Below are 11,252 nucleotides of genomic sequence, written 5' to 3'. Positions count from 1 at the left end.
TAAGAATATTATTAATAGTTTAATAAATATTTAATAGTATTTTTAATATAATTTTATTATTTATATTTAAAAATTAATTAATTATTTTATTAATTATTTATAAGTATTATTTTTATATTATTTAAACTTTATTTAGATTATTTAGATTATTTTATAATTAATAGTTATAATTATAATAACCTACTAAGATGTGGGTAGTACTAAGATCTAGGTGGCCGACGTTATAGCCATGTAAGTATCTGTCGCGTGGGACGTTGACTAGCTAGATGGTGGCCAATAGGTCTGACTTTTGCTCGGGATATGGCTTGTTTGTCAACAGATGTCTACAATTATCAATATTCCACTCTCCATGGAGAAGGGAGGCGCAGAGAGACAGTCTTGATGTAATCAGGGAGTGCGTCTAAATAGCTCTTGTTGGTCGTGCAAAGCCTCTTTCCCGGGTCTCAACCTCGCAACTACAATCTTGTCCTCCCTTACTTGCAACTACTAAAGAGTTTACACTTGAACAGCCCAGGCTATATACACCTTGACATGATTGATTTCACCACATAGTGACCACGTAGCAAGTCTCTGTATAAAGCGTCATCTCTGCTCTGGAGTTGCCGAGCACACTCCACTAGAATCACATTCTCCCTCTCTATTATGTTTTCCAGTGCAAGGCGGCTTCTTTGGCTCAACAGATCAGGGATCTTGCAGACGGCACGCTTGAAATCCACAGAAGCCAGTGCCGCACCCAGGAGAAAGCCTAGGTTCTCCGTTGGCCGCGCTCTCCACTGCAGCATGTCATTTACCAGCTCAAAGCTCTCCTCACCTTGGCCATGACTAGCAGCCAGAAGAAAGACATCTCGCAATGTTTGAGGTTTGGCACTGACAGCGGTCTTGGAAAGTTGTTGTGTGAGCTCCAGCCCTATATCGACCAGGCTGGTGCAGTCGTCTCGTCGCGCCTCGTCCATGCCCGCGACGATATCGTCTTCGATGCCAAAGCCCGCTTGTGCGCGCAGAAGCCGCAGAATACTCAGATAGATTGTGTCTGCGGTTCGTGACGGTATAGTTATTGCGTTCTCCAAAAGGCTGATGTGCGTGAACCAAAGGGCGATGATGTCTGGCAGCTGAGCTGGGGACGCCATTTTCAAAGCCGGCCGTTCCGCCAATACTTCTGCGCACCTATAATCTACCTCTTGAAACATCTTTGCAGTCATAGAATGCGTGTTTGGATCATTGCCGACAGGTAAAAATGGGTGGTGGTAAGCCGGATCTCGCAGCTGTGCGACGGCTTCTTGAGAAGTTACTGGGTGCCGCTGCGCAAACTTCCAATATAGCCAAGGGCCTCTTTCTGGCTTTAAAGCATCGATCCACCGGCAAATCGTTGTGACTTCATTTTTTGTGAACGCGCCAAACATACGTCCCCCCCATGACAGCTCCCGCACCAGTAAACTCTTGCAGCTGGCTCCAGCATACACCCACGGTTTGGCCTGGCTGAGCGTGGTCAATAGATGCAAGTCATTTGAACCTTTCCGTAAGGTCGCCTCAAGCCACTCATTTAAGGTATAGGGCCCTATGCGTACTCTGCTTTGAGAATGCATCCGATGCGAGACCAACGCTTTGGATCTGAACAAGTCAATGATTTCGGCGCCGAGTGCGCCGAACAACCCGTCCGGGTTAGGAGAATCCCGCCCAACGACTGACAGGTGAGAATAATCTCCTAGAGTCTGCGACAGGACGTATCCAACCTGCACACGCTTCCAGGCCTGCTGGACGGCGGCTTCACTCTCCGTTTCTCGCACCACGTCGATATATCGCCTAACAGTGTGGGCGGCCATGGCAGTGTGTCCGGAATCCGCATTATCTATGGTCATGTGTAGGAGGAAATAGTAAGGATCGATGCCCAGGCCTTTAAGTTCATGTGCCACCTGCATGGTTTCGAGGCTGACCATTTCAAAGTGCAGATTGAAGCCGAGAATTTCAGGGAGAAACTCGTTTGGGAAGAGTGAGATGGCGAGTTGGCCCACTGCAGCTCTCCAGGCACCACGGTTCTCGTTTCGCTCCCATTCGCGGGCATTTATGAAATCAGCACTGTGGCCATTGGGCAAAGGACACCCAATACTCTCCAGAAGCTTGCAGTATAGAGTGACATGATGCTTGTCAGAGTCACCATCACCAAGCTCTTCCGATAAGATCTGCCACGCTAGTCTTGTAACACTGCGGAAAGCAAACGGGGTGGTGATTTTGTGTATGTGGCCGAGCCATGCGCCGTCCACAAACTTGACAGGAGCCTGCTGGACCAGCCAAACCTTCGCCTCGTCAGCGGTCGCGAATAGCTCGGGACCATGGCCCTGTTTTCTTCGTTCCAGATAACTGGTCCAGTCTGATAACATTCTTTCATGTGTGTCTTTGAGGAATGTATCCATTCCTTCAGCGCTGTATGTTGCAATATTAAGGATATTGCTGCTATTGCAATCTGGCTGCCGAAGTGCAACTGAGAGCCCATGAGAAAACATGGACAAGACTTCTTCGCGGGCCGTTTCAAGTGCTTCTGGGTAATTTTCAAGATTATGAAGCTGAAAGAATAATTTTCGATAATGCTCAGTTGATCCGGGGCTCGCGATGGGAGGCTGGTGCTTTTTGCCTTTGTTGTCCTCAGTTGAAGCATGGTGGACGGGTGCAAAGGCAGTTTTTGCCTTATCCAGCCTCAAATAGTATAGCAAAGCGGGAAATAGAGCAAATATAAGAGGGAAGAAGTGGTTCCAGAGGCCATTGAATGTTACGGGCAGATCCATATTGTTGGCCCGAAATGTGTGGCTGACGGAGACTGAGACGTTGTAAGGAAACGAAAGTAATTGCATGATGCGGGGGGAGTTTGAGTCTATACCGCCGTGAAGCAGTAGATACCACTGTACTTCCAGATGAAAGAACAAGCTGAAGTGAAATAACCCATGATAGAGTGATTGCGGGAATGCACAACCCTCTACAGTAGTCTATGAGCGTGTAATTATGCAGCCCACCTCCTTACTACTAGATGAGTTGGACTTTAGAGCTACCACGCCAAGTCAACATTGGCATGTGAATCAGACTTTTAGTCTTATATCTAAGGCAACAGGGCTCGGCCTACACAGTCACACAGCCGTTAATGCATATGGCCGCTTTCAGAATAGACGATATAGAACTGATGTGAATGCTGTGTTATCATATCAACAACAATGGGTCATGAGCCCGACATTACATACGTAATAGTTAGACACCTTTCTCCAACAGCATGCATGACTTCTCACCAAGTAATGTTGCAACTAATTATCTGCATGCATCTGCATAAGCTCCCTCAAGTATGTATCTACAAAATCCGGGCAGAGTGTAAATCCACATATCTGCCGGCAGTTTAAGTATTTGGGAACGATAATAAATGGCAATGGTAAGCCGATAAGAGAAACCATGTGTAGTGTTCGTGCATTGCTTGGACGGCTCGGCTATTACATAAAATAATTTGCTTCTCTGTATTGCTACTTGTCTTCTTCTCCTACTCTTCGTCACCCTTGATGCGTAATTTTCCTCTGTACCCTTGCCCACCTTCTCAGTCCTTTATGCTGAACTGAATTGCATTCTTCGTTGTCATTATTCATTTTCTAGCCGTCATGGCTTCCAACGACAAAAACGCATCTTTGGCAGTAATCGATTACGAAGCCTTGGCCAACAAAGATGGCGGAGAGATTCAGAAGCTTGTTCAAGCTTGCGAATCTGTCGGCATGTTTCACCTGAGCCTTGGAAACTCTCGGATGAAGGCCATTTACGAGGACATACCAAACCTGCTCGAGGCAGGCAGTGCCTTCTTCAGCCTGCCTTCTGATTCCGAGGAGAAGAGGCAAAGCCTCCGCGAGGGTATGGAACGAGGGTATGGCAGCAGCGAGCAGATTTTTTTCCGGCATTTTTTATTAGGCGTCAACTCTTCTGCTAACCTATTTTCAGTTATCATGCGGCCAAAACATTCGAATACTACGAGGCACGTTGCACCCGGCTTGTCATATGTCCTTTGCCAGTACTAACCGTGTTATCCCGACAGATTGCCCGCGACGAGTATCTGCAAGGGAAGTGGGCTCTCCCAGCCAGCCTCAGCCCTTACGAGGAGCGCATCACAAGGATCCTGCAAGGCCTGAACCGAGTCATCCACACCGTCCTGGCCGAGCTCTGCGACTCCGTCCAGGTGGATCTAGCTGAGCTGAGCGACGATCCAATGGTTCCCAGCGACACGGCGCTGAAGCTAGTGTACAAGCCCCCCGTGCAGGAGCCGGGTGCTGTTGTCCAGCCGTGGCACACAGACTTTGGCCTCATGACGACGATGTGGTATGAGGAGGTGAGCGCGCAGATACCTGTGTATGACGCAGAGGGAAAGCGGACCGAGGACTGGCAGGCGGTCCCGGTCGTTGACGGGGCACTCCTCGTCAACATTGCGGATCAGCTCGAGGCCAAGTGCCACGGTCGACTGCGCTCGACTGTTCATCGTGCCGTGACGCCACCAGGGCCGAAGAAAGAGAGGCGTGGATTGGTTTACCTCCTGCGACCATACAAGGGTTAGGATCAGTGTCAAGATCAGTATTAACTAACTTAGTGGATGCTACCCGCAAGCTAGCCCGCTAGTTTCCGTTGTGGATTGTTATGGCGAGCTGAGCCTTACTAGTTGCAGATGCAGATGTACTTCCGAGTTAAGGGTGGCACAGTGCGCCATTAATACCTACTTTTGCAAAGTTACTCTTGAGCACCTTCCCACTGAAAAGCATGATTTACAAATCTATAGGTACACTCATTAGCCACTAGCTGTTATTAGCTAGTATAGTAAAATGTAATATATGTATATAATTCTAAATACTCAATTTTCTTTTTATAATACTTTAAATATATACATTATTAATAATAGAAGAGTAGTGTATATTTAACTAGTAATAGCCTTTATTAGAAAAACTGGTTTATATTTCTTATAAGATTTAACTTAAGATAGGTAGTAATATACATAGTAGTATAAAGACTACTACTAGTACTAATAGAGGTACTAAAATATATCTTCTTTTTAAACTTAGAAAATAATTATAATATAAATATATATATAAATAAATAAATAAATAGTTAATAAATACTTTTATTATTTTTATTCTTAAGAAATAAGTATATTTATCCACAAAGTGGTTACCACACCAACGCGGCAATTAAGCTATAGATAATAAATTTAACGGACACAGAGGTCATTGCCTTTCCAAATTGTATAATAATGAACAAATAAAGTAAAAGGCGTACGTCTGCATGTTTTGTACAGTGCCTCTAGCACAACCCGGGGCTTCGTTCAGGAGAGCATAAACTGAATACTCGTGGCCAGCATAGGAACATGAAAGTAGGGATGGATGACGAGTCAAGCTTATAACACTCAATAAAGATTCAAAATACCCAGAGATAACACTGAGTATGGCTCTCTGAATGCCAGCTCGATATTTCCAAGCTTGATTTCGCCCTAGACGCTTTGAAAAGAGAGCAGCTCATGGTCGCAGCCGGTTCACGTCTCTCGGAAAGAGAATGACCTCGCGCACATCATCTAACCCGAGGAAACTCTGGAGCAGTCTGTTTAAGCCCAGTCCACAACCACCATGAGGCGGCATACCAGCTCTGAATGCGGCAAGGTACGGCTGCCACTGCTTATCTTCGGGATCCAATGGTGGACCACACACATTAACACGCATCGCGTCGCATAATTCAGTATACAAATGAATGCGCTGGCTGCCGGAGCAAATCTCTCGCCCGCCGACTATCATATCCCATGTATTGGAGAGCCCCGGCGAGGCTGGGTTGGCCTGCGAGTTGAACTGGCGCATAGAGGCAGGGTACTGCTCAATGGTAAACAGATCGGTAGCAGCGCGCTCTCGGAAGTATCTCCCAAGGGCAGCTTCTTCTTGGTCTCTGTCGGAGCAATTGAGTCAGCACGCCAGCTTAGCTCGTGAACAGCTTCTACTAAGATCCGATCCAGAAGGCCATGAAAAATATCTACTTACGTGAAATTCTTGCTGTCCTCCGAAGCGATGCTGAGTTCCTCACGCAAGATGCGCTTTGCCTCCAAAAAAGTGGTGCGTATGACCTTGCTGTGCTCGTCTAGGCCCACAAGGAATGGTCGCGCATGGGGATATATCTTTTGAACTGCCTCGATAAGATGTCTGTACTGCTCTCGTCGCTGCATTTCGCTCAAAACGAACACTACCATGGACTCAATCAAGTCGACCACTTCATGGTAGTCGTCGTGAAAAGCCATGGCAATGTCAAGGACAGTGAACTACGGAATGAGGTTAGTAACAAATGGCGGTAAAGAGAGGAGAAGGAGGCCAGAAGGTGCCAGTCAAGACATCACCTACCTCAGTAACATGCCTGGTAGAGCTGCTGGACCTGACCTCAGCTCGGAACACCGGACCAATCTCAAACACACGCTGCATGTCCATGGACAGTGCCATTTGTTTGTGGTGTTGCGTGCTCTGGGTTAGCCACGCATCCTTGCCAAAATATGGGAGGTGAAAGTACTCATTATCGCCGGGGATAGTGGCACTGATGATACGTGGGGTATGAATCCAATGGAAATTGTTGGAGCAGAGAAACTCGACAACCAGTTGGCACATGCCCGAATGGAGCTTGAAGACGGCCCCGGACGCGGCCGATCTCACATCCAGAATGCGGTTGCTGAGTCGTGCTTCGAGACCTGCGCTGGAAAGCGATATTTTCTCTCCGGGGCACGAGGGCGACGGTAAGTCTAGCGATGCCAAAGCTATGACGTCAAGGGTTGATACGTGGACTGGTGCAGAGGTAGCATGGGCATTGTCTTGACCGTTCTCACGAACCTGCGCCGTAAAGTAGCCTGTGACCCGGACGAGGGATTTTACCGTCACGGCCTGAGTCTTATCCCATATTTCCTTGGCGACGGTATCAATACTGATTATAGCACGCACCGCACTCTCCTGAGCTCGAAGCTCCAGGTGTATCTGCCCGGCGTGCTCTGATAGCAAAACCGACTCGACCCTACCGTCAATGGTGACTTCCTGTCCTTTAACATCGTGAGACGGCGGCACAGCCTGATGAACATACATGTTAGAAGGCTGCCAACATAGTGAAGTAAGGAGAAGAGAGGAAAATGAGATAGAGTTGAAGAGATGACCTGACTTACAGTCTTGTCGACGGCGCTGGTTTTACTTTCTTCGTAGGTGAGCATAATGCAGAGAAGTACCGGAAACAGTCCTGAGAACGCCCTTGAGAAGAGCTTTGAGCGATGTAAGCAATCTGTGCAGTGTGTCCGATTTTTTGACCTTGAGAAATCTTACCACACGCGTGAGTACGGAGAGGAGATGCGCCACTGTTCTGATTGAACTTGCCTGGCTTCGGTGACGCTTTAGACGTTCCCACGAATTTCTTGGCAAAATGAACGAGCCAGCGATTGCAAATATCCCCAATGTTTTTATTTCCGATGCTTTTATTTCCAATGGTTTTATTCTTATTATTCACTTGGGCTACAGCTCTCGTGCAAGTTGCACATGCCTGCCCTCTGTCTCCCCGTCGTTGCCGGCATGCGAAATATCCACCACTCTACTACCATCTCCTAACTTCTTTAATACACGAGAAGGATTCGTACTTGATGCATGCTACGTGTGACATGGCACAAGATGATCTGCCGTGGGGAGCATGCATTCCTCCTGTTGTGCATGTCGGCGCCCCGAGTATCCCGTATTGAATAGCGCAAACTAAGCTGCATGGACGCTTATACATTCTCGTCTGCATATATGCAGGAATGCATGGGCTTGAACGCATCTTACAGGCAGAACTACGGGTTGGTTGCATTGAGCTGGGTGGTAACTATATTAACCTGCAAAGCAACAGCGCCTGCCCTGCTACATATAGTTCTACTCCACAGCTGCTGGACTATGCAATCCAACCTTGGCTTCCATAGATATAGGTACAGCCCACAAGCCTTTTCTGCAGCTGCCGAATCTCCAATGGCGAAGGCCGAGACTCACGGGCTAGTGTGGTATTAACAATGCACGCTAATGATATGTTTGGATTGCGACATTGACGTATTCTAACTACTTGTCGAAGTAAACGGCTTTTCCCAGTCGTGGACGTACGTGGCGACGGGCGAGGCGAAGGCGAAGGCGAATACAGTTCTCAAAATTTTGGCCTCGGTAGTTGGCACATCCCACATAGTGCATGCCATGAGAGTCTCACCCGAAAAGTTGACTGCATCTTACAGCATTACGCAGATGGTGATTGGGTGTGCTTATAACTTGTTGTGCTGCAGATGCGAAGAGGCCGGAGCCGTCGTTTGGTTAGCTTGTGCGGGAGCAGTTTCCCATACATGCATGCATACATGCAAGCCAGCTTGTCTGCATGGCGAAAGTTAACGGGGCGGGCCTCAAAAAAGTTGGGATTCATAACGTGGCGAACATATGTCAATGTACGTAGTGCATACTCTAAATGTAATTGCTTTTGTTTGCCTAGGCTAAAAGTGTTTATCAACCCAAGGCATTCGTCCAGAGTTGATGAGAAGCTACTGTTGGATATCTGATCGCAAAATATTCCTACCAGCAAAATTAATCCAGAACATAGAGCAGAAACTACAGCCACAGCTCATTTTTTTTTATCATGACTACTGCAGAAACTTTAGTCAATGTCCCATCATGCATGATGAGGCGGGACGATGGTAGTCTTGACAATGAAGTAGCCTTCATCCCCGTGGTCATTTCTTCACTACCTGAAGCTTCGGATAAATTTGGGGTCGAAGTGAGTGGAATACTGCGTTTCGCTTGGAGCTTGGTGCTGGGAATTTATTCTGGCGCAGACGAAGTTTCTTTTCGTTGTATCCGTCTCCAAACTTCCAGTAATGAGTCGTCCTTGGAAGCCTGGCTATATCGAATGGAGATTGATAGGGCCATCCCCATCCTGGATCTACTGGAAAGGGGCAAAACTTCTTTCCAAAAACATGACATGACAGAAGAAGTGTCACAAAACTTAGCATTAGAGGGCTCTGACACCATTCTAATGCACGGAAGCGAGCTTGGCAAGGCTTACAAATTGTTGAGGCAATCCGACATGGCCAATGTAGGTAACTTCATATTGGAGTCCACGAGCAGTCAACCGTTCAAGTTACTAATTAAGGAGTAGATTAAAATCCTATTGGAGATTGCTGGAACGACTGTGACCCTAGGTTACAGGACGTCAAAGCTGGGTAGCCTCCAGGCCAGGGGCATGGCAGCCGCCATAGGACGAGTCATCACTGCTCTGATGAAGCAAGCCTCGATGGCCTTGAAAGATTACGATTGGTGTGACGAAGAAGATCTGCAGACTCTTGCAAAATGGAACAATATTGAAACGACTTGGGAGGAAGAGTGTGTCCATGATTCAGTCTCCAAACGAGCAACACAACATCCAGACAAACCTGCAGTTGACGCCTGGGACGGCCGTCTTACCTACCGCGAATTGGACAACCTTTCGTCAGTTCTCGCAATTCGTTTAAAGAGACTAGGTGTTGCTGCAGAGACTTTTGTAGCTTTATGCTTCGAAAAGTCAAAGTGGCTGGTTGTCTCCATTCTCGCTGTCATCAAGGCTGGCGGTGCATATGTTGTTATCGAGCCATACTACCCCTATTCTCGCATGAGAGACGTCTGCACACAGCTTGAAGTCAAACTTCTGTTAGCTAGCCGAGGTTTGCTTCAGACAGCAAGTAAGCTGTCTGATCAAGTCGTGGTTGTCGAACAGGACTCCGAGTACTTCCTGGAGCGCCACGACGACGAGGGGCAATGGGAGAAAATATCACCCGGTATACCTCGCAGTGCACTATACGTTGTATTCTCTTCCGGATCCACCGGCAAGCCAAAGGGGATCATAGTCGAGCATGCGGCGTTTGTCAGCTGGGGTACACTGCTGAGACAATCACTCTGCTTGGATGCCCAGTCTCGTGTGCTCCAGTTTTCGAGCTTCGCCTTCCTTATAGCTCACCGGGACATTCTTCTCACACTCATGTTCGGAGGGTGTGTCTGTATGCCGTCTGAGCTGCAGCGGCTCAACCACCTCGAGACATTCATTGCCGAGTACCAAGTCAATTGGGCCAACCTTACCCCGTCTGTGGCAGCCCTCCTCGATCCAGGCATGACCCCCGAGCTCAAGACGCTGCTCCTGACTAGTGAGCCCATGTCGCTCAAAGGTCTTGCAACATGGGAGGGTAAAGTGAATCTCTTGTTCGCGTATGGTCAGGCTGAGAGTGTCAGCCTCTGCTGCGTGAGGAGGAGCCCGACGGTCGCGTCTGACCGAAAGAACGTTGGCCACAGAGTCGGGAGATCCATCTGGCTCGTCGACACCGGCGACCATAACAAGCTGGTGCCTGTGGGAGCTGTTGGTGAGTTAGTTATTCAAGGTCCCGTGCTGGCTCGCGGATACCTTGATGCTGAGAGAACCGCGCTTGCATTTCTTCACGATGTAGCCTGGCTGCGAAAACTACAGCCTGGATACGATGGGGAGCTCTACAAAACAGGAGACTTGGCACAATTTGCTGACGATGGATCCGTCCGATACCTTGGCCGAAAAGACAACTCAGTCAAGCTATACGGACAGCGGCTTGACCTGGACGACGTGCTCCAGCAGGTTCAGCGCTGTCTGATAGACATTTCAGACACGGAAGTCTGCGATGTGATTATGGACGTGTGCCGCACGTCAATATCTGAGGATGTCAAGTTGACAGCGTTTCTCGGAATGAACCCTACGTCACTTGATACGGGAGGTACTGTTCTCCTCGGCCCCTTGGACCGAGCCACTGTCTACCTGCAGATATTTCGGACTCGTTTGGCCAGCGTCGTTCCCCGGTACATGATTCCAACCGTCGTCGTCATAGTGTCCCATATACCACTCAATCTCTCCGGCAAAACTGATCGCAGAAAGCTGCGCGAAATTCTCTTCCAGATGACGGCTTCGGAGGAAGCTGCATGTCTGGGATCCGTTGCCAGCCACGAGGCCCCGTGCACACCCCAAGAACTGCAGCTCCGTTCGCTCTGGTCGCAGGTGCTAAACACTGCTGAATCGAGCATCGGAAGATTCGAGGACTTTTTCCGACGGGGAGGCGACTCGCTGGCGGCGATGAGGCTGGCCTCAGCCGCGCATGGCCTCGGTCTTAGTCTGACCTTTGGGGACATTTTTGCGAATCCAGTACTGTCAAGTCAGGCAAAGCTGATTGGCTCCACGGAGGGAAACACGCAACA

General features: G+C 48.4%; 2 protein-coding genes across 2 annotated transcripts; one reads left to right on the top strand and one right to left on the bottom strand.

The window, feature by feature from the left end:
• Positions 1–3,626: 3,626 nt before the first annotated feature.
• ISF_09865 (oxidoreductase, 2OG-Fe(II) oxygenase family) lies at positions 3,627–4,564 on the top strand (the record flags this gene model as incomplete). The annotated part of the gene is made up of 2 exons (XM_018853465.1): positions 3,627–3,883; positions 3,958–4,564. The coding sequence occupies 2 exons, from the start codon at positions 3,627–3,629 to the stop codon at positions 4,562–4,564; spliced, it is 864 nt and encodes a 287-aa protein (XP_018699344.1).
• A 949-nt stretch (positions 4,565–5,513) lies between these two features.
• On the bottom strand, positions 5,514–7,222 carry ISF_09864 (aspartate-tRNA ligase; the record flags this gene model as incomplete). The annotated part of the gene is made up of 4 exons (XM_018853464.1): positions 5,514–5,931; positions 6,024–6,298; positions 6,378–7,085; positions 7,178–7,222. The coding sequence occupies 4 exons, from the start codon at positions 7,220–7,222 to the stop codon at positions 5,514–5,516; spliced, it is 1,446 nt and encodes a 481-aa protein (XP_018699343.1).
• Positions 7,223–11,252: the final 4,030 nt, after the last annotated feature.

The sequence above is a fragment of the Cordyceps fumosorosea genome (assembly GCF_001636725.1).
Source record: "Cordyceps fumosorosea ARSEF 2679 chromosome Unknown scaffold_87, whole genome shotgun sequence".
In the NCBI taxonomy this organism is placed as follows: Eukaryota; Fungi; Ascomycota; class Sordariomycetes; order Hypocreales; family Cordycipitaceae; genus Cordyceps; species Cordyceps fumosorosea.
Note: the sequence above shows the minus strand (reverse complement) of the source record. Positions and strands in the feature narration are given on the sequence as shown.